Here is a 24563-nt window from a genome sequence, read left to right as displayed (position 1 = left end):
ATCCCTCCTGTCTTGCCCGCTGCTCCCCTCAGCAGTGTACTTCATTGATCTGCCTGTTGTGCTCCCCACTCTGTCTCTAGAAAAGACTCAACACCTCTGCACCTCTGGCCTGTACCCCAGTTCTGTATGCAGAAATAAATAAATCTTAAAAAAAAAAATGCCTATGCTCTGTAATAGTTAAGGAGGTCAGGTAACAGATAAAATAAGCAAACTAGATAGTATATAAGATGGTTAGCTGCACTGTGGAGAGAAATAAGCCAGAAAAAGATAAGGAATGAAAGGAAATTGGAAAGGGCTTACAATGTTAAACATAGTAGTCGGACATAATTAGCAAGAGTTTGGCATATAGATAACAATGAAAACAAAAAGATTTCTGTGTATTATAAAGTTCAGGCCTTAGGATCCAAGTCCTGTTCACCTTACTACAGGAGAGGAGAACTGGATTCTTAGTACCACTGGGATTTTCTGGAAGGTTGTCACCTTCTGTAGGGTCCTGTCGGCCGCTGTAATATAACTCAGGCTGGAAGTCTTCAGTATCCACTAAAAAAAGGGAATAATCATGGCCTGCAGCTACGCTCCAAACTCCATTTTCACTGTTTACCTGCAAAAACAGCAAGATATTTTCTGTCCAAAATGAAGGCAACAGGTGGAATTTCATTTCCATAGGCTATGTATTAAACATAACTGATAATAAATCTTGTTTCTGAACTCAAGGTGCTGTCCTTGGTCTTTAATAGTCAGTGGAGGGAGCATCTTTGGGATGGGGAGATATTAGAAGCAATCTATAAATACACGAGCTCCATATTCCACTCTGTGAAGCTAGCACCATGCACGTTCCCATCCATCCCCTCCCCTCTACCCTCACAACAAATCTTGTGGAAGGAGTCAATATTACTGATGAGAACTTAGTATTTCCTCAGGGGTTTGGAGCAGAAAAAAGGTTGAGAAACACAGCTATAAGTTAGTTTTAAAGTGGATAGAAGCTACCAATGGTTCAACAGACTTATGTAATCTAAAACCAATTCACAACAGTAAATAAATCACCTATATTTTTAACTTTACTAGAGAAAATGAAAATGATTACAAAAAGATCTTATCACTATATTTATGTGTGTGTTTTTTAAAAAAAGTTATGTAACACTCAAGTGAAATTATGCAAAAGTCAAAGTTAAATAAGATATCAAAGAGTAGGCATTATTTAGTAGTATAAAGCTCAGAAGAAAACATCATAATCTAAAGCATTTGTTAAAAGAACTTTTTTCACTTTTACTTTAAAAAAGACAAAAGCTATGAATATTCAATGAACAATGAAAGCTAAAATGGGATACAAACACATCAAAAAAGAATTAGCCTGAAAACAAGTCACTTCATGTTTCCTAAAAAGTTCTTTTTTAATGTACATCAAAACAAATTTAGGCTACAGATACACAATTCTAATTTTAAAGAATAGATATTTGACAAATATGAAGTATTGTAGCTTAGTATTCTGGAGTATGCTGCTATAAAGGTTATCATGTTCAGAAAAGTACCTTTGCAAGACGAGGAACTGTAGTCGGACAATCAGAATGCCCAAGTTGACCAAAGGTATTGCTACCCCATGAGTATATCTATTAGAAAACCATAAGAAAGTAAAAGTTACCTGATTTACATGTGATTTCTGAGCATTTACAATATATACATATGGACACACAGACACCACATATGTACACATATAAGTTGTAGTAAAACAAGATATTAATAACATTCCTTTTAAAACAGGCCACAGAAATAACAGGCAGAGTCCATATGAAGAGACAGAGACCAAGGACTGATAGCAACTATACTTCTCAGTGTTACTACCTGCCAGGCATTGTTCTTAACACTTCTGTGTATGAAATAATGCTGAATTTTCACCAACCACCCTTTTTTCACAAACAAGGAAATTGGCCTAGAGAAGTCAATTAACTCACCCCAAATCACAAATTTCTAAGTGGCAAAGCCAGGACTTAAATCCCAGGAATTATCTTATCCTCACCAACACTGTATATTAAATGCAATCCTTGCTAATCCAGTAAATGAGAGAATATTTGAGTGGTTTTAAATTTGCTTACTGGGTGAATAAACATCTCTATACATTACTAGCCATTTCTAGTTCTTCTTTTATCAAGGGAATATAAATATTATTTCCACATTTTTCTTCATGTTGCAGAATAGCAACACTTTATCATGTGTTGCAAATGTTTTTTCCTGGTTTGTTATGTATCTTAATTTTGTTTGTAAATTTTTTTTTTCTGTTCAGGACTACTAAAAATCAGCAAAATTTGTTCTTACAAGGTTTCATTATTATGTTTTACAAATAAGGTTTTATTTTTTAACATCTGTACCTTTAGTTCATCTAGAAGTAGAATTCCTATTTTCTTTCTTGACCTATGAGTTATATTATATCGTCTCTACTCAATTCCTACTGAAATTATTCCTATGCCCTTAATCCCTCTGTTGTAATAATGAACATTTTTTTATGTATGTAAATCGGTAATTTTTCTGTTTATTTTATAACTGAAAATCTTCCCTATTTCTTTTTTCTTTTTGTCCTTTGGATGATTCACCATATTAAGTAACAACAAATACTCATATTCTTTTCTTATATTCATACTTATATACTCAGTTATATTAAATCTGACTAACTTATTATATGAAAAGTAAAATAAAATATTAAAGTCTTCACAAAACTGACTTCCTAAAAAGATAAAGATGTTAATAACTTTCAAAAATCACTTCTCCCAAGAAAATTTATGTATGTGAGTGTGGTTTTAAGTGATTCTGGAAAGCAATTTCAGTAACTCAGTTTTAGACTCGTTACATAATTTCTCTTAATCTCCCTTTTTTTAAACTTTAAAATGGAGACAGCATCACTTAAAACATTAGAAAACTCAAATAAGACACAGTTTTGTTGGCAGACATATACAACAGATACTCAACAGAAGGATGATCCAATCTCAGCATGTTGACCCACATGAAATTAAGATCAGCTTTTAATAGTCTTGCTTACCTGGGATTTCGCAGTCAGTGCAAGAGAATGGTAACCACCTGCTTCCAGATGAATGACTTCTTTACCGTCTAGACATTTTACACACAATGGTTGAAGCCTTAAAGAAGAAACACACACAGGAACTCAAAGTAATAAGTATTCTCAGCAAAATCATGACCTTTCTCAGATCATATAGTAAGTGCTTCCAAGAAAAAAAATCATTTCCAAAGAAAACGTTAAAAATACTGGATATATGTTCAATCTACTTCTAAATAGTACAAATTCTGAATAGTTTTAATTTAATCTTTATCTATAATTCACTAACCACCATAATTCAGAATTGGTTAAGAATCATAAAACTGTGAATGACTCATGATGGCAGAGTATACTTAGAGTGCAATGAAATATATGCATAAAAGTTAGACCATTTAATCTTAATCCCATAGTTTCCATGCTCTGCTAAGAACATTTAATATTAACTGGCTATTTTAGGTAGTCACTCCATGCTTACAAGAGCTGCAAATATCTAACTTGTTATTGAGTTCCTCTTAAAGAAAAACAACAATTTTCCCCTGTTCTAAGTACATGGACATACATGATTGTGTGGTTGTAGTTATTTTGGCAGCATCACAAAGACATTTTTAAGGTAAAAAAATTATGATTTTTTGTTCAACATCACTCGTAATAAGGGAGATGCAAATTAAAACCACAATGAGATACCACCTCACCCCAGTGAGAATGGCACATCTTCAAACAACTAGCAACAACAAATGTTGGCGAGGATGTGGAGAAAAAGGAACTCTCCTGCATTGCTGGTGGGAATGCAAACTAGTACAACCACTATGGAAAACTGTTTGGAGGTTCCTCAAACTGCTAAACGTGGAGCTTCCCTATGACCCAGCAATCCCACTCCTAGGTATCTACCCAAAAGACACAAAAACACTGATTGAAAAAGATACTTGTACCCCCATGTTTATTGCTGCTTTATTTACAATTGGAAAAACATGGAAGCAGCCCAAATGCCCAAAAGTAGATGACTGGATTAGAAAGATGTGGTACATATATACAATGGAATATTACTCAGCAACCAAAAAAGAGAGATACATGTCTTTTGCAGCAACTTGGATGGAGCTGGAAAAGATCATGCTTAGTGAGATAAGCCAGAAAGAGAAAGAAAAATACCGGATGGTTTCACTCATAGCAGGAGTATAATGGACCAGGCGAGAAAATAACAAAAATAATGAACAACCATAGACCAGAGACATTCTGTGGGGGTGGAGTGGGGAATGGGACCAAAAACGGGGGGAAGGGAGGGAAATGCACGGGACTATGGTGGTGGCACAGGGGTGATATGGTGATGGGAAACCCGTGGGGATTACAATTGAGATGAAAAAAAAATGTGCAAAATGATGTAAAAATAAACTTTTTAATAAAATAAAATAAAATCAAAATCAAAAAAAAATTATGATTTTTTTTTCCTTAAATGTTCAAAATTTGAAGCATTCAAGTGTTCTGATATAACACAATCTTATCCTGAACACCCCAATAAGTCCTTTATTATTGGGAGCAAGTTCAAAACTAAGATGACAGCTATTTTTTGGTTGTTGTTTTTTTTTTAATCAGAGTTCATGGTGTATAACAATCTGGAGTTAGAAGGGACCAAATTTTCTTTACAGGAAAATAGAGATTCAGAAACCTGCACAGGAGAGAAGTCAGATGTTTAAGCCAGTTCTTCTTATTTTTTTAAAGATTTATTTATTTATGTACAGATAAATAGCTGTGGGTGGTAAGAGAGTTTACCAGAGACATAGTGGGGACCAGAACGGGCAGATGGACTGAAAAAAACTGCCGAGGGGAGCAGCAAGTGAGCCAGGAGAGGTCCGCTGTGTCATGTGGGTCACCTCCCTGGCCAGGGATTGAACTTCTGCTGCAATGGTAGCAGATGGCTTCACAGTGCTGCTCTTTAACCCACTACGCCACCAAGGAGGCCTGTTTCAATCCAATTTTTAATAGTAAACAGCGACAGCACTCACCTGGGCAAAACATCGCCATGCCCCAGCTGACCTTCCTTCCCTTTCCCCCAAGTCCACACCTCTGTTCTCAGAGAAGGCAGCAGTGCATCTGCTTCTCCACTGTACGTGGGGGTCAGAACCACTGTCCGTGTTTTCACCCTTGCAGCTTTTCTTAAGAGCCGGGGGGAAACTAAAAACAAACCAGACAGAGATACATTGAGGACATATATCATGTAAATAAACTTGATTTTCAAGAAAACATATTCACTTGGCATCTGTGAAAAATTTTCTCTGCAAAAATGGGGAATTTAATTGTTGAATGAGTTTGGCAAATGGGTCTATAATACTCTCTTCTCCCACTACCTACCTTGTAGAAAGTCACACACATTAACATGCTAAAGATTCTGATAAGTCCTACAATCAAAAATCCAGTTAAATTCCTTTAACTAAGCCCAGCTTCTATACACGTGGCCAATGTTATGCAGAATGTCTGTGAGACCTTGTATTCTAAAGAATATACTTAATATAATATTACATTAAGGCTGATGGACATTTTCTTCCTATTTCAAAGCAGGGTTAAATGTTCAGTCTTTCTAAGACAAAATCCTTTTCAAATATAAGTATTGTAATAAGGAGTTTATTTTAGATACAAAATTTAAGTTTTGATAGAGGGGGAAAGGTTATGAATGAGAAGTACTAGAAACAGCTTATATTTTGCCTGCCCACTCAAATTATTTTATAGAAAACAATGTTTTAAAAAAGAATATTGACACATTATATAGTGCTCAAAATCATAATAAAGACACTAATATAAATCTTGTACACCATTTTGGTGACAGGATGTTTTGAGGAGTATCATCAAATGTCACTAAATATAGCCTTATTAATGTGGTCATTAACTTGAAGGTGACAAAAATAATAATCACATGCTGAAATCAACATCCCTGAAAAATATATGATCCACTTGTACATATAGAGAATCAAATCAAACTACTAAATTTTCTCAAAGATGTACTCCAGATAATTTTTAAAAAGAATACATGTAAATATTTACCAAAGATAATTTAGATTACAAAGTAAAATTTAACCCAAGAAAATAAATCTGTTAGTGGTACAGCATATTCCATATGGTCTAATAACATCATAGAAATCAACAACACATCAGTTATGGTTCAGGGAGATCTCAAATATCCTTTGAGTGAAAATGTTAAAGGACATTTCAGAATAAGGACATTCTGACATGAGGTTCTTTTCAGGCTTAATTTATTAGGTATACACACACATATTTTATGTACATTTTTAACACATGTATATACCCATACACAAAGAAAATATTTTCAAATTTATCAGGAATAAGGACTTTACTTGTAAATGAAAAGTTAAGTCCAATGTGAAGCTCCTAGAAGACACTAGAACATAAGAGCTCAGTAGCATAAGTAAATGACATGTATAAAGGGACTAGGACAGAGTGGAAAGGCAAGTTTTGATATAGTCTAGGATGGCTAACTTTAGAGTTTTGCACAAGATAGAGTAAACAGGGGTTGGTAAACTACAACCCGTGGGTCAGAAACTGCTCATTACCTGTTTTGTAAATAATGTTTTAATAGAGTGGAGCTCAGCTCAATCATTTATGTACTATCTGAAGACTTCAAGCAACAACAGCAAACTTAAGTGGTTGTAATAAAAACTGTGTAGCCCACAAATCACAAAATATTTCTCTTTAGAGAAAAGATTTGGTAGCCCCAGATCTAATTCGATACTCTCAAACTTTAATGTGCACACCAGTCACCTGAGGACCTTGTTCCAAGGCATATTCTGATTCAGTAAGCTTGGAGGAGAGCCTGAGATTCTGCATCTCTAACAAATGCCCAAGTGCTGCTGATGTTTCTGGTCTGCAGTCACATTCTGATAAGCACAAGTCAAGATGGCTGAAATTTCTGAACTGACTAAGAAATTCAGAACAACCAACTCATTGTACTCTTAATACTCTAAGCATATAGCCAATGGTTTCAGAAAATGAAGTTTCCTCTTACTGAAGTTTTCTCTCTACTGTCAGGGTCAAGTACAGTAACTCCTCACATATCTAATGTATACATCTGTAACTTCATCTGGAGTTTAGATTCCAAATAGGAAATAGGGAGTCTCGCTATGTTCCAAAACAGTAAGATTCATAAGGTTAATAAACAGAAGCAAATCTCATGAAAATATTACATTCTAAAGTTATTTCTACAGCAGAGAAATAATGCAATTTTTAAATGAACAAAATTAAATAAAAGCTGACATCAAAATGTCAACTCTAGCAATAAGGAAATCTAACTTACTGTATAATATTATGTGTGATGTTGGGAGCATCTTGGATCTACCAAAAATCAATTCCCAAAACCTGGCTATCAGCTTACCTTGCGACAACAATCCAGGGAGGGAGAGTCTTCGGCTACCTCCCTCTGATTCTTCTTCTCTGATATCCACAAGACTTGAACTTTTCTTTCCTTGCATTGACTCCTGCTTAACCTGCTCTTCTCTGCTATCTTTCAGACCTTCTGGGCCTATGCAACTACTGCCTGCCTGAGCGCCAGGCTCACAGGGGGCTGTACTATAAAAGTTCATGACTTTCTTAAGAGACAAGGCTCCAGCTTCGTATGTGGCAGCCACTCTCACACCAACAGCAGATGCACAAGAGACCACTAGGCTGTTTAGGGCTGAGGTGCTTGTGGTTGGTGGGCTGTGAAGGTTAGGAGCTGCTTCTTCTATAAGAGGCTAAAATATACACACATAAAAAAGTATACAAAAATGTAACTCATTATACAAGTAATCAATAAAAAGCAAGTTTAATATCCATTACTATTTGGCAACAGAATCTAAAACAACAGCAAAAGGTCTCTTTATCTCCAAGAATGGAGACCCTGTGGCTTGGGGATTAATGCTCTACATGGAAATGAATATGTAAAACACAGCTCCTTGTCAAAAGTACTTCCTTTTGCTTACGTATTATGCTTTCCAATCATATCATATTTAAAAATAAGCTCCAACTGCCTTTGTAAAATTCAGCCAGAAGAGGAGAGGGAAGAATGGTACAGAAACTGTGGCCCTTAGTGTGAAGAACATTGTGACAGCCATGGGTAGAAGACCAAGAAAATGCAGGTTTTATTATTGATTACTCATCAGAAAATTTTCACAGATTGCATTCTTAAATTCAAGACATTCTACTGTCTCCAGAATGAGCTCTTTTCCACGAGCCAGGGGATAGGTCAAGTGAAGGATTTACCTTTGCTCACCACCAAAGAACATAAATGATGAGTTAATAATTAAACATTTGGAACCAATGTTATTAGTGTGATTCATAGCTCTACTTGAAAAATCAAACTAAAGTTTTCAATATCTTAGGGGAAAATCAGTTGAAATTTACCCTGAGCTGTCAAGCACCATTGTTTACTAAAAATAAGTCATTCAATGTACCTACTAAACACACAAGAAAGCTCTTGGCTTAGAAGCATAGGTCCCGATGGAAAATTTGCTTCCTGTACTAAACAAAAGACCCTATTCTAACCAAAAATAAATTAATTAATTAACACTGACTTTTGATTTTGTTAAGGAGTTAATTCCTGTTGCCTAGCATAGTGACTGACATGTTAATAGATACTCGGTACATTTTGTTGGCTAAACACCAAGTTGAGAAAAGCTACTTCTATGAAAGTGAGTATTTAAAATATCTAATAACAAAATATATAAAGCAAAAGAAAAATACAAAGTCTATTATTTCTGTTGTAATAACATTCCCATGATGTATTCACAAGAACTAGCATTACTATTTCCACCCTTTGTTTTCAAAGGCTTACAATAAAAGCAGCAAGGTATTTAGGGTTGACTGTTTTAGGTAGTTCTTACCATGAGGTGGAAGGAAAATCACCAAAATTCTAGCTTACGTAAACTTGAAACTATTGTTCTAACTGGTTCCTCTACTTTAACAACACAGTGAATAAACTAACATAACAACAACAAAAACAGAATTTTGATAATAAGAGTCTGGGTCAACCTATAATAAAATTTAACAGTGAGATATTAAGCCTCACTGCTAAATATTTGGTTTATTTCACAAAAAGTGGGATAATTCTGTTTCAGGTATTTCTGGCCAGAAGAGGAAAAAACATCTTTCCCTAACTTACATATTCAATGAATTTGCTTTCCGATTGAAACAGTATTTACACAAAATTGGATTAAATTTGGTATAAATTGGGCCCTCCCTGATGGTGCAACGGGGTTAAAACACAGCACTATGAGAGATCCACAGCCACTGCAACACAATGAGTTCAATTCCCAACCGGTCCTGTTGGAGGTGACCCATGTGGTGGGGGCAGACCTCTCCGAACCCAACAGCTGCTCCCCCCAGCTGTGTATTTCAGTACATCTGCCTGTTCTGCTCCCTACTCTGTCTCTGGTGAATCCTCTCACACCCACCCCCAACCTCTGGCCTGTACCCCAGTTCTTGTATGCATAAGTAAAGAATTCTTTAAAAATAAATAAATAAATTTGATATAAACCCACACTGCCAAAATTAGTACAGGTCAGCTAGCAAAAACTTTCTATGTTTAACATAGTATGTTCAAGGAAAATACAATTTCAATGATGACAATCAAATAATTAAGGTGTATACAATAAACTTTTTTTTTTTTTTTTTTATTCATACAGAACTGGGGTACAGGCCAGAGATGTGGAGGGTGAGAGGCTTCACCAGAGACAGAGCGGGGAGCAGAACAGGCAGATAGACGAAGCACACTGCTGAGGGGAGCAGCGGGCGGGTCAGGAGAGGTCTGCCGCGCCATGTGGTCACCTCCGGGGCAGGCGGGGATTGAACTCATGCGGAAGTGGCTTTAGCTTCTTAGTGCTGTGCTTTAACCCGCTGCGCCACCAGGGAGGGCCTACAATAAACTTTTAACTTTAAATTTAATAAGTTGGAAAAATGATTTTTAAAAAGTCAAACTCTCTTATAACCATGTACAAGAATTAAGAATTTTCTACATGTGTTCCTGTTAAAGTCTGACTTTTGCTTTGTTTAGATTTTTTAAATACCTTTCTCCAAACAGCTTATTCTTAATTTAAAAATAAAAATCCACAAATTTCTGTGAGCACAGTGTGAAATAAAAGCTTTAGAATATCTCTAAGCCATGTTTTCATTCTGAAAGTATAAACATGAGGAATAACAAATCAAGAGGTTATGTAGTTTTAAAAAGCTAAAAAAAAAAACCACAGGAAAGTTCTGTTATGATCATATGTTCATGTTTTGTTTCAATTTTACCTTAGACTTTTGGTGAAAGCAAAATTACAAGGTTTACACTAAAAGTAAAAAATTGATTATCCTTTAAAAATGTTTTTTTTAAACAGAGTCGAACTTTAAAATATTCTACTCGTAAACAGCTTTTTTCTCCATTTATAAGTGTTCAAATGAGAATGTTTTAAATAAGATGAAGATATCAGTCCTCTTCCCTATCCAAAAAATGCCCAGTAAGGACCACAGGTATAGCTGAAAGAAATCAGATAATATGTAATGCCATATATATTTTAAAGTTTGCCCACAATTGAGAGACCTTCCACATAACAACTTCTCTGATAATGAAAGAAAGGACTTTTCTCTACAAAATCTGAAGAATAACACAAAATGAGTCAGAGGGGTCTTTGCAAGTATATAAATAGAGGAGAGGGTTTGCTATCAAAATTCAGAACCTTAGCCACAGGGGAAAACAGGAATTAAAAATCAAATTCATAGTAAAACTTCAAAAATTTAAAATGCTACCCAATCTTACACATTTGAAGTTTCTAAAGAAAATTCAGATGGTTCAACTCCAGAAATACCTGTACATAATAAAATTTAGTAGGTACCTGAGATGGCACTGGTTTTTCACTGTTCCCTGAATTCTCTGTCACTGAGTGATCCGACTGTTTCCGCCTGCACTCATGTACAGCCTGAGAGTCAGGGTTTGATGGTATACTTCTGGCAGAAGAAACTTCAGTAGTTCCCATGATGTCTTGTTGAGAGGAAATGGCATCGCCACTACTTGTGGCCTGAACATTCTCAACTTTCAGTTCTGTAGCAACGGGAACATCTTTTTCTAGCGGAGGAGTGTTCTCAAATACTTCTCCCTGACTCTCAAGGGTTTCAGTGTAGGGGCTGATGGCAGTGCTGGCCTGATTCCCTTCCTGGGATTCTGACAGTGTCACGCCTAATGGGCAGCAATGACTGTCTGATATAATCACATGGTCTTCTTTGTCAGTCATAGTAATTAAGAGCTGGCTGCACTGGTTGCATCTTTCTGGGACTGGCTTCAGATCCTGGGAAGGGAGGCACTGTACAAGTGCTAAGCTGTGAAACGCACCACAGGCAACTTGTAGCACTACTCGACCAGCAAGATGTTCCACCTTTTGTGGTTTTGTCACAGGGAAGGTAGTGGTAATCAGGCCCAACTGACAACCGGTACCCCATGCCCAAATCTCTCTGCTTATTGACAATGCCAGAGTGTGCTCCTCGCCACATGCCAATTGCAAAATTCTGACTGCTAACAAAGGACTAGTCTCAGAATCAGAAATGTTGACAGGATTTGGTTCTGGAACATATTGTTGGTTAGCCACTGCACACTGGCCCGCAGAGTTCTCACCCCACATGTATACTACGCCACTTTCTGTCACCGCTCCATTGTGAAAACTCCCTGAGGCCACAGTAACAACATGTTGCCCAACCAGGGCACTTTCTAGACTGGGGCTACTAGGACAAATCTCTGCTGGTTCACTTCTCCAGGGAAGAGTTCCGAAACTGTAGACCTCACCATCTGAATGCATAAAAACAAAAAGGAGGGAAGTAGAACTTTTATTAGCAAATTTCTAGTTTCCTCGACATTTAACAAAATAGGATTTTTTTTTAATTTTCAAAGGTCCATTTAGTGATATGGTTCAAGCATATTTCATATTTATTTATCTTTTAATGACCTCTTTTAATGTTCTAAAATACAGTGAAGATTTTTACACATTTCAGGATTCCATTCTTAAATAAAGGGTATTAAGCTTTCCTTAAGCTTTCCTTAAGCTTAATTTAGAAGCTAATCCATTACTAATTGCTACTATCATAGAAGCAGATTCCAGGTACTCAAAGACAAAATGATAATGATCTAGCTTTGCTTCCTAGAATCTGTCTTCCTTTAGTCCCTATGAAGAAGGATTATTTATACGTTAAATGTAAGACCTTAATACTTGCTTACAAGAGCAGAAACTTAGTATAACTGAGTGATATTGATGGTGGTCCTGGCCCAGGTCAAATTTGCCATGAGTGAGTTAGTAAATTATCATTAGAATTAAAGGCAACTCTTATGTAAATTAGTCTATATTTCTGTATGTTATAGATTTAGAGTTTTATTAGATGTTCTCATGAGCTGCTATTTGTGCCTGGGAGAAACTACACTGGGACAGTATGACTGAGTGGCTGATAAAACAGTTGGTGAGATTAGACTCTAGGTTCCAAATTTGACTGACACTCTAAATGCCATGTGTACTTGGAAAATTATTTAACCTTCCTGACCTTCAGTTTTCTATCTATGAAGTGGAAATAGTAGTGTTTAATGCCTGGCACACAAAACTATTTAACAGGCATTAATAATTCTTGGTATAATTATTCTGATACATTTTCTTTTTTTTTTTCTTTTTTTTTTTATTCTGATACATTTAATGAACAAATGATCATAGGTAAAGAATCTAACTAGGCAGGGGTTCAAAAGTTAACTTTTCCTGTACTTATTACAATAAAATTATTGCTAGCAAATTTTATTACTAAAAGTTCAAACCTAAAATTTCCCTTTTCTTCTAGTTACAGTATATCTTAAATTTAAGAATCTATTTCCTGATAAAGGGAGTAAGAAGATATTTTGAAAACAGAAGTAACATAAGCTACAGAAAAATTCACAAAGAACTCCTGATACCCAGTAACACTCTTACTTGCTCTTCCAGCCTCAGACGTTTGTTAAGCAATTCTTGTCAATACCTTCAGTCAGAAGAACACCGTGTTTCACTCCAAGGGCTGCTTGAAGAACCGTCTTTCCTCCCCAGCCTGGCAATCTCTCTGGTGTTACAGAACAGGATCCAGCCTGCCAGACATGGACAAGGCCTCGTTCTTTGGACCCTTCTGCCTCTGTGGAGCTTCAAACACCAAGAAAAACAGCTTAATGGCTCTTGCAGTCTAGAACAGTATCCTTTGGTCCTAATTAGCCCTATGAGAGATCTGTTCCTTTTACCAGCACCTGAGTGACTAGCTCAGATAGATGAACTAGCACATACTATATGCTTTGGCTACGACACAGTAATGGAGATAAAACTACTACTTATAGAAAAGGCCTGAAGAAATTCTAAACTAACAAATCACTTACCTCTATTTAGGAAACAAACAAAATCTGGGCTTTTTTTTTTTTTAAGTTTTATGATTTAGTAGCATAAAATATCAAGATTCTAACTCCTTAATATATTAATTCTTTATTTACATATTAAAGCTATGACATGTTTCCAATGGATCTTATTTTCAAACTGTAGTTTTTAATTTGGAAAAAAAAAAGCAGATGATGAGACACACTAGGGATCCATATTTTACTTTACATTAAGTTTATACTCTGTAATCACTATTTAAATTTAAGAAATAAATTTACAACAGGTACCAGTGAAATCCTTCATACTTTACTCATGTGCTGGCCAAAGATATCTATCTGGTGACTTTGGTTCCAAAAAACCCACAAAACATATGGCTGCATTAAGATAAGCTGGATTTCCTTTTTACAACAATCTTCTATGTATTGCCATTGATGGTATATTATTTCATATTCACAGAACACATTTCATACAACACTGATGCATTAAAATGCATATAACATTTTAATAAGACAAGGAAATAGTTTTTTTTTTATAACTTTCAGGAATTTCTCGACCCATTAAGTAATCTTCTAACTCGTAATTAGGCATATTGATATGATTGGGACACTGCAAATTTTAATCCTCCCTTTTAAATGCCTTCTATGAATACTTTTCTATAGACAGAAGATTACAATTAATAAGACCACTTCTGAAAACCTGAATTTATCTGTGCAAAAAGTGGCTTTCAAAGCTTTAAAATGATTAAGACATCCAGATCCTTTAGGAGCATAAGAAAGGAACCTACAACCAAGCCTTTCACTAATCTGCTTTATTTTAAGCCTTTTCTTTGGACCAGTCAACACAAAAGTCACTTCTACATTATAAACATCAGCAAGAAAATTAAACTGAAGAGAAACTACACAATGTGGGGTTGCAGTGTTTTCCAGGAAGAACAAGGGAAAAGAACAAGAATAGTTTTACCTTCTCTTCTTTGGGTCCATCAGTCAATGAGAGCACCCCATCACCAAATCATCCCCTCCTTACATATGATGGATAAAGACCTAAATGGTGAAACACAAGTAAGCATAAAGAGCAGTGAAAGAATAATTTGCTAGTTTAGCATTTAGATTTAAAAAAAGACTCACCTCTTTAACAGTGCACATTCACTGGGTAATAAACATGCAGTGTGGATTGAAACTATTTTAGACCGTGCCTTGCCAAAAGTGGGATTTCTAGACTGAGCCTGCCCGCTGAGTTTATAGAAATGCCTATTGACCATCAATTGTAACGCCAAAGAAGGAATGACTACCTTGAATCAATCTGTACCTTGTCAGACAGATTTTTAAAATTCTAATGTGTTGAGTGTTCATTATATAGGCACTCAGGTTACTTTTTAAATGTTTCTGGAATATGGGAACATATAATTACCAATTCAATAAAAAAATTCTAAAATATCTTTAGGAATGTGTCAAGATTCTGTAGTTTTTGTACTTTTCAGTAATACACACAAAAAACAGATCATTAAAATAGGAAGACTTGCATTTATTGGAACTCGTGCCATTTTCCCCAAGTTGACCTCAATTCAAAACCATCTGTATAAAGACCTAGATGGTAAGAGGTTGGAAGAATTTAAAATACTTGTTTTAAAATCTTTAGCACTTAGCAAAGAAGAGTGACACAAAAGCTATCATGACCCATCAATGTAGAAGCTCAATGTTTAATAAAGATAATAACATAAACAGGTGGCAAAAATGCTCAATGCATTTCAAACATTGACATTTTTAAGGACATGAAAATCAAAGCAATAAGGCTGGATTTGTGTGGACCACAAAATACTGGGGCCAAATTTGTGATTTTTCTGCAAAGGACATGGCATGGTCAGTGTGCTCTGGAGACAGCCTGTGCCGGCAGGAGTGATGTCAGTTCCATCTGCTTACTCCAGGTTGCCTGTGAATTCTTACCGTTTCCCATCTGTATATCTGGAGGAAATTACTTTCTACCTAATGTTATTTTAGAAAGATTTTAGCAGCCCATCGCCTTAACCACTCAGTCACTTGGTCACATATTTTAGAAAGATTTTAAATCACTCAAAGTTGGATAGTGTTTTGTAAACAAAAGATATCTGAATAGATTTAGTCAATACTATTAGTTTAACAAATATGATTGTTAGGTGACCCTTGATACTCTCTGTGTGATAGTAATTAACTTTCAGTAAAATGGATAGCTCATTGCAATACTGAAAAAACTTAAAGCAAGATCTAACCTGAGTTGATTAGCAATCAAAGAGTAACTGTTCCTGGACTAAAGCTAAACAATACCCAGCAAAACCAGCGAACACTGGGAGAGGGTGGACATGCACGTGCACGTGCACGTCTCATTTCCTGCAGCACATGTTGTTTTTGGAGTTGCTGGGTTACGAGAATAGGGTCCTGGGGTTCTGGCTCACCAGAGCTCCCCTTTCACCAGTTCCCAGGAGAGTTTCTCCATGACACAGAGGCGTCAGTCCTATCCAAACGGGCAGGTTTTTTTATAAAAGGGGAAGAATAATACAGGACACTTGGGCAGACACAAAGAGGCAAAAAAGGGCTGCCCTGAAAGGGACAGGTTTGCTGAGAGAGGTCTGCATGGTTGCAGGTGGGCGGCCTTGAGGAGAGGCCTCCGCTGAGGCAGGTACAGGTCAAGGGCAGGCAGGAGGCTGCTCCATGCAGAGGGAGAGAGAGTTGGCAAAAAGGAGCCCCCAGTAGGCACAGGGCGGCAGAGGGCTGCTGCTCCAGTCAGTGTAGAGTTTGTACAGAAATAGTCTTCCTCTCTGAGAGGGGCTCACTCCATCTGGAGTGGTTTGTTTGTTGCTGACTTTGAATAAACTATGTAGAATTTGAAAGGGGCCAGATTTCTACAATGGCCCTCAATCTCCATATCTTCACCTTCAGGCGGTGCTCCAGACACCCTGACACCCCCTACAGCAGTCAGATACCTGCTTAGGCTTTGTGACCTAGACCATGGTACCAGTAAGGATTTTAGTTCCTGCAGCTGGTTAATGGCTGTTAACCCTTTCTCCCCCACCTCCAGCTCTGGGTAGTGGATGAGTCAGGTTTTTGGTCTGTGGTGCCTTCTTTCCATCACAGCTGATTCACTGTATGTTAACTTAATTATGGTCTCCTGTCTAACAATCAAAATGTTGAGAATCTTCAACTTTTCTTTTTATAGTGTCATATTTTTGAATATTGAGCTTTCCTAAAATAGATTAGACCTAATATCACCTGATTATTTACCACTTCTCATTTTCCCAAATGCAAATGAAATATCCCAACTGGTTAGCATGGTCCAGGTATATATATTACAAATGTCAGTAAGTCTCTGTAGACAGAGTACGTTTATATGAATAATCAAATTACTGCCCTTATGGAGTATTCTGTCTTTTTGACTCAATAAAGTAAATAGAACCCAAAGGCATACGACTAACTACTACAGCTGGGCCCTTCCCTTATTCTCTTGTCTCATTTTACTGTTCTAAAATATCAAGTAGATGAACTGATTAAAGTAGCAAAATAATAACTAACAATTATAGTTTACAAGAGTGTTACAGAACAAGTCCAATGTAAAATGGGAAGACAATTAGCAATGAGAATGACAAGACACTAAGATAAGGAAGACAGTAACAGAGGAGCATACTTATCACAACGCCCTAGGGAACTTGGATACAGACAGACTTGATACAAAATCACTGCAGTTTTCACACAGTCCATTTACACTTTCTACTGAACATTTGAGTTGGTTACATCCTACTACAATGAAGTAAACCAGAGTTTATACTGTGAATGCAGTAAACAATAACTTAGCAAATGCTTAATATTTGTTCTAGAAGCTCAGTCAATATGTCTGCATATGGATTAAAGCAACTTTTGATTCAAACATCTGATTTATCAGAGCTATAAAAACAATAACTGCTACTTTATAGATATTCTGACACTATACCTTTTACCAACCACTAACAAAGACTTGAGGACTCACCTTCACTGAAGGCTCTACAAACCAGCCAGCAACTACCACTTAAAATCTCTACCTTAATGATACCATTATGGTAAGTGACTAGCCCCTTCAATCCCAACCCAGAGTTCAGGAATTCAGTAAATTAATGCACAGAATAGTGTCAGTAGGCTAGCTTAAAAAGCTATTTATTATTATAATGTTATTTACTGAGATGATAATATACTTACTAAGCTAATAACATATATGATAAACTCCTGGAAGTCAAAAACATGACTTACTCATGAGTGCACTCTTGAACCCATAATACCCACTCATAAACTGCAATCTTTGAGTGAGTACTTCAGTAGACAAGTCCTTGGTTTTAAATTCTAATTGGATTTCTAGTGCCTGTGTAACAGATACAGGTTTCATGGACACCACCCCCACTCCAGATACTGGAACTACAAATCCCATCAATACCAAGGAGAAGCACCCTGGGACCTGAGGGTGGAGCTGAGCAGCCAGGTTAGGATAAAACCAAACATGTGGGGTTTGGGGGTCTCTTGGCCTGATGGTTACAGCTGGTCGTCTGGCTCTCGATCAGTTTTCAGTGTGCTATTGGAGTCCAAGTCAGCAGAACTTGTATTTCTCTCTCCTTTCCCCCTGGGTTGTTCCTTTACCTTTCTCCTTGTAAATAAACCCATTATCGAAACTTTTGTGTGTGTGTCCTCAGTATGATTGAATCTTAAGCACGTAGTGAGGAACCACAGTTAGGCAACCCAATTCACATTAGGGTGCCCTGTAACGCCTGTACATACAAATATTTTATAATAGAAACTTTCACACATGACTTGCTAATATTTCCCAACAAGGAAGACACTGTTATTTCAAGTCACTTCACAAATGTTAGATAACCTAAGAAAGAATAATCCCTTCTCCTTAGCACATGGAGACATCTTTTGGTATAATCAGGGACACTAAGGTTTTAGTTTTTTGGGTTTTTTTTATGACTTGCTAATAATAAAACTTCACTGTACTGACTGTGAGAATCCCCTAAAATGGATATTGTCTATGAGGCAGAAGTGGTGGAAAGAGGTTTCTACACCATAAAATGCCCAGCAATGGTCATTCAGTTCCTTTTTGTACCCACTGCATATTTTAGAAATGCATTTTTCAGAATTACTCTTAATTCCCATGAAACAATTGAATTTCAAATTCCCACATATTGCCAATAATGTGCGCCTGTTGTTTTATCCTATAGTGTATTTTTTCTTGTGCATTTTTTTTTTTTCATTTTTTTCTTCTTTTTTTTTTTTATGTGGCCTTTTTTTAAAAAGGGGGGGGCAATTTACAAAACAGATCAAAGTGATGGAGGAAAAGAATAGAAGGATACATTACAAGGTTAAAACCTGACTCATGCAGGGAGGTGGGAGCAAAAGGAACTAACATGACCATTAACCCAGTCACAGAGACTCCTATATCAAACTGCTGTAGGGAATATTGGAAGCACAGAACCTGAGGGTAAAGACAGATTCAGAGATTAGCCCCATTGTGAGAGTCCACATAGTTATTCAAAGTCAAAGTAAACAGGCCAATCCACAAAGGAGTGACCCCTCCCAAAGAGGAAAGGACTATGCCAGGGCAGTCTCTGCACTGGCTCGGGGCAGCAGTCCTCTGCCCACCAGTAACTATGCTGGTGCTTCTTCCCACCCACTGTCTCTCTGCAGGGCAGCAGCCTCCAACCTGCCCCGGGTCTGTACTGGACAAGGCTTCTCTGCACTGACCTCCCTCCGAGGAAGCTGTTCTCCTAAGGCTGCCTGCCTGCAACCATGCAGGCCTCTCAACAAACCCATCCTTTTTGGGGCATCTCTCCCTGCCTGCTTGTGCCTATGCAAGAGTCCTGAACTCCTCTGTCCTTTTCCCTAATAAACCTGCTCTTTAAATATAACTGAGTGTCTCGTGGAGAAACTCACCTGGAGAACTCCTGACATGCCGCGAGAGGGGAGCTCTAGAGAAACCTTTCCCAAAGTGAACCCAAACACCCAAACTCCAAAAAAGACATCAAAAATGTTCTGTTTTATTTTACTAGCTGATCACAACTAGGGCATCAAGGAGCCACATAACTGAACTGAGAATATACATATCAAAAAAAAAAGCAAAACACTGCATTAAAAGTACTAATAATGGTATTTTTGATTAGGGATGAAAGTATTGTATAACAATTAGGTGACATTAAAGATCAGCAATTAAATTTACTAGTCATTATTCAACCATTTAACACACTGTCATCAAATTTACTTACACTTGTAGAGGGAGAATTATTTCTTTGAGCAATAATTAGTATACCAGAAGTATAAATTCAAGGTTTACAACAAATGCAATAAAATGTAAGGACACAAAAAACAAGTGTTAAGGACTACTTGCGATTTTGTGGTAATATGATGTCTGTCACTCTGTCTAAACCCCATCAAGGTTTTAAGATATGAACTGTTTCCCTGTTTTGAGAGATAGTTATCACTAACCAGAACTTTTAGGAATTTCCCAAGAGTTCCTAGAATTTGTATTCCCCTGCAGCCTTTTGGGAGGATCAATTCTCATATCCTAAGAAAAACATTTTTTCCAGGAGCACAAGTCAAACAGCAAAATAAAACTAACAAAACAACTGGTCTGTCTCTTCTCCTCAGAAAAAGCTGTACCCAGGAGCTGCAATGGCACATTCTTTTCCTATTGTGGGGAGAGAACAATTGTTTTCTCAGAGTCTATTACTTTGAAGACTAGAAACTAAAATAAAGAAAGCATATTAGGAGAAAGCCCTGATTACACATAAAAATTCTAAGTGCTAGTTTCAAAAAAATAAAAAATAATAATAATGAGCAAATCTGTGCATCACTGAGCTTTAATAAACATTAACATTTTCATATTTGCTTCAACTATCTTTACAGTATAAGTTATCCATAGATCTGAATTATCAAACCTTCCTTTTCCATAGTCAGCCACTATTCCTAAAGTGGTAGTCTCATTTCTGGTTCTGCTTACATGCACTTTCTTATGTATCAATATGTAATATATGCTACATTGTTTTAAAATCCTATGTAAATAAATGTATCATCCTGTATGTATGCTTTTGCAAATTTTTTTTTGTAAACATAATTTTATCTACTTGAGAAGTATCTAGATTGATAAGCAAAGAAGTAGTTCATTCCTTTACATGAATAAACCATAGTTTATCTATTTCCTTACTAAAGTACAGCTGGATTACCCCTCTTTACTGCTAGTTTAATAGCTATTATGATCAGTTTTGCTACATGTTTGCTTGGGTAATTGCCCTATGTTTAGTCAAGAATTCAAGTCAGGCCCTCCCTGGTGGCGCAGAGGGTTAAAGCACAGCTTTAAGAAGCTAAAGCTACTGGGCAAGAGTTCCATCCCTACCCGCCCACCCACCCCGAGGTCATCCATATGGATTGGCAGTCTCCTGATCTGCCCACTGCTACCCTCAGCAGTGTACTTCGTTGATCTGCCTATTCTGCTCCCCACTCTGTCTCTGTCTCTGGTGAATCCTCTCACCACCCCTGCACCCTCTGGCCTGTACCCAGTTTTGTATGAATAAATAAATAAATAAATATTTAAAAAATAATTCAAGTCAACAAAAACTTAGGTTATACAAGAAAATAATTCTGAAGTGAAAGTTAGCTCATCCAGATGCCATTTTTGGGGTTAACCATCACCTTCTTTATAATGAGTGCACGTGAACCAAAGAATTTTATGATGATTTAAAATATATATATTTAAGTGATGGATAATGATTAAAGAAACACGAATTGATCAATTTATGGAATTAATGAGATAAAAATTTGATTCCTTGGACATAATTCACTGAACGGCAATTGCACTTAATGGTCCCAAAATCATCTTCCCCTAGGAGTTGAAAAAAATGTGTATTTTCTTTAAAAAATCAAACAAATTCCACAATAAAATAGTACATCTACAACTGCTCTTTCCAAAAGTGCTCTTTACCTCATGATTTAAATATTACTTGATCTGGGCCCTCCCTAGTGGCGCAATGGGTTACAGCACAGCACTGCAAAGCTGACAGGGCTCTGCTTCAGGGCTTGTGAGAGTTCGCATCCCCACCCTGGAGCTGACCCACATGGCACAGCAGACCTGTCCTGTCTCCCCTGCTGCTCCCCTCAGCAATGTACTTCAGTAGAACTGCCTGTTCTGCTCCCCACTCTGTCGCTGGAGAATCCTCTCACCGCCCCTGCACCTCTGGCCTGTACCCCAGTTCTGTATGAATAAATAAATCTTTTTTTAAAATATAACTTGATCGATCTACTTGAATCAGTTACTTTGGCTACACTCAACTGTTCAGCTATTTTACTAACTATGTGACACAGGCAAACATCAAGACAAAATACAGAGACAGAACCATTACATATATAGAGAGAGATAGCAGGCAAGGTAAGTGAGGAATCGAGTCCTACTTTGGTACTACTTTATTTATGGGTACCTTGTCTTTTCTCAAGGAATTATATCCTATGAAATCTACTGCTTTTTTATTACTAACTCTGAATTATTGGTCATCAGTGGAGAGGAGTTAAAATGAATAAATTTGCTAAAATAAAACTACCAGAAAACTCTATAACTCAAATAGTTGGAATACATAGTAAGTTTAATTCACAAACTAATAAAAACAGCTAAATGATTTAGAAATCATTAAAATTTCACAGCATTCCTCTCAGTGTCTGAGAAAAGGGCGCAACCTCACACTGTAAGTAGGCTTTCTTTTACATCACCTCAAAAACACCCCTCTTCACCTTTCTTCATTGTTTTCAATGCGCATCATTTTAGTTTCATGTTAATACAGAATTAGAGATTTGTACAAATCAGTCATACACTTTGGCAATAGCTCTAAATGGAAACACTACATAACACCCATGTTATTCATCAAATGGTAAAAGATTAGTACTATTTCCATATAATCAGGCAAAAATTAAAATCAGGTGTTAGTAAATTTTTACCATAACCTTTGCTTCTTTGCCCAAAGTGTTTCATTTGACAACCTAAATTCTAAATGGTTTAATTAATTCCACTCAAATATTCCTCTCAATTACTGTTTGATACTTAATTTTCTGCATCATCTTTTCAAATACCAACACAGGTTTTCTCCACTATGCACACTATGCAAAGCAGAATGTTTCTATTGGTAGGTTATTTGGGGAGGGGGGGGAGGGTGATCTAGGAATGCTTGAAAATTTTTCCACAGAAATTAATGGTTACAGCACTCATACCAAAAAATACCTTACCAAGCCAAATCACTAGCCACAGTCTGCCTTTGGATAGTGTGGAAAACCTGTATTGCAAAACAGCATCAACTTTTCTTGTAATTATGAACCTTGAATCTAATCTACTAGTACTAATCATACTTTGTGAACTAATAAATTTAACCTTAATACCTAAGTTACTACAAAGCCAAGCTGAAACCATATTTGGTCTAACTATAAGTCTGTGTGTCATATAAAATTATCTGAGATCTATGCCTAGATTTTTCAAAATGAGCTAGTTCTTCTCTTAAAATAAGTTTTCTTTCCCACCATTAGGAAAAAGGAATCTGCATAATGATGTGAGGGAAGTAGGAATTTATAATCATAAAAAACTGAACATTAAGTAAAATATACTGAATAGTTACCAAGTACCAGGCAATGTAATAAATATAATTCACGAGTCATTAAATCTAAAGGTACTATTATCCCCAATTTAGAGATTAGGAAACTGAAGAAGAGATGCTAAGTAACTTGCCCAAAGTGAACGCGATTCCAGGTACGCACAGTTTCAAAGGGCAGTATCTTAACGTCTATGCTTATAAAAAAAAATTCCAAAGTTTATAATTCCTCAAGTATTTGTTAATTTAAAAGTCAAACGGTCACTCCAAATCATGATAAACTGGTTTGTAAGTTGAAAAAAAGAAAAGAAAATTATTGGACCAATTCAGGTTTGCTGAATTTTTGTACCTGTTCAAAATGATCTCAAACCGCACTTTTATTCTTTAAAGCCTGTTTAAAAACATTTACAATCACCAACAAATTTAAAAGACTGTAAGTACCTGCGATTATGTCCAGGGGAAATTTAACTTGGATATGTGACTTTAGCCAGTGTGTTTTTCCTTTTCGCTCATCATCAAACATCGAAGCAATAGGACAATAGGTCTGCCAACTTATATTTGCTCGTCTCAAAAGTACTCTATAACTCCTCATTACCCAGAGAAAACCAGTAGCGTTAGGGCCATTTCCTCACGACAGCCCCAACCTTACTTTGCTGCCTCCGCTTCTCAAAAGAACCAACCACCCCCTTGATACGGCGGCTGGCACGCCAAAGGCTTGGCTAAACTACCAAATCTCATCATCAAAGCCATTTTCTGTTTTCAAAATCCCCCAAACCCTCGATCCACCCACACTCCAGGCGACCGGCATCCCCGGAGCAAACACGCCAGCAACACTCACCAAGGTTCGTGGCCAGGGACCCGGGTTGATTTGCACAGCGTCAAGAGTGGGCATTCAATAAATCCTCATCGATGAATGGCAGGAAGGTAGCGTGGGTGAGGCGGGAAGGGGATAAGTGAAGGAATTTCATGCGTCTGTGACCACTGCAGTGGCGCCTGTGTGGGTAGGGAGGCGCGGAGGCAAGTGGGAGAACCTGGGGCCGGGACAAGCGGACAGCACAGGGTGCTTCCCAGCAGGCGGGCGCTGTCGATCAGACGCTGGCTTGAGAGGACGCGGGCGCGGTCTCCACGGGCTCCCGCAGAGCGCTCCTGGGCTCCCGCCTGGCTCCCGGGCCCCACCTCCCGCACACCGTAGGCCCCGACCGATCAGCCCTCAGAAGCCAAGGGGCAGACCCGGGACCCACACTCTCTCACCTGACGCCCCACCCGCAGCACCGCGGTTTGCATCCGGCGCAGGATTGGCAGCCCCGCGGGTCTGCCAGATCAGCTGATTCACCGGAGGAGGGGCCCCGGGCAGGGGCGGGGCTGCAAAGCTGCGTGAGACGGTAAAGGCAGGGGCGGGGATTGCGCCCCGAGTGGGCGGGGTTAGGTGCCGACGGCGTCTGATAGGGATCAAAGTTATCCTAGAGGCCAAGGTACTGTGGGCATAGTTCTCCGGTTTATTGCCCCTCCCTTAGGACAGGGCGGAGCCACCAATCCTGAA

At 37.5% G+C, this 24563-nt stretch overlaps 1 protein-coding gene across 2 annotated transcripts in view; it reads right to left on the bottom strand.

The window, feature by feature from the left end:
- Window positions 1-24326, bottom strand: part of ALS2 (amyotrophic lateral sclerosis 2 (juvenile)) — a 61341-nt gene extending 37015 nt beyond the window's left edge. Inside the window, exons 1-9 of one of the 2 annotated variants that reach the window (XM_012727722.1) lie at window positions 23862-24326; window positions 14377-14456; window positions 13040-13194; window positions 10894-11837; window positions 7419-7776; window positions 5041-5209; window positions 3029-3125; window positions 1530-1607; window positions 419-601 (exon numbers count right to left, since the gene is read on the bottom strand). In XM_012727722.1, the coding sequence (XP_012583176.1) occupies window positions 419-601; window positions 1530-1607; window positions 3029-3125; window positions 5041-5209; window positions 7419-7776; window positions 10894-11837; window positions 13040-13194; window positions 14377-14396 (2004 nt within the window). In that variant the 5' untranslated portion in view covers window positions 14397-14456; window positions 23862-24326. The remainder of the gene's footprint in view (window positions 1-418; window positions 602-1529; window positions 1608-3028; window positions 3126-5040; window positions 5210-7418; window positions 7777-10893; window positions 11838-13039; window positions 13195-14376; window positions 14457-23861) is intronic. The other variant, XM_012727715.1, reaches the window with a different exon arrangement.
- Between the last annotated feature and the right edge of the window lie 237 nt (window positions 24327-24563).

This window comes from Condylura cristata, unplaced genomic scaffold (genome assembly GCF_000260355.1).
Source record: "Condylura cristata isolate star-nosed mole 26May11 unplaced genomic scaffold, ConCri1.0 scaffold00002, whole genome shotgun sequence".
Taxonomy (NCBI): Eukaryota; Metazoa; Chordata; class Mammalia; order Eulipotyphla; family Talpidae; genus Condylura; species Condylura cristata.
Note: the sequence above shows the minus strand (reverse complement) of the source record. Positions and strands in the feature narration are given on the sequence as shown.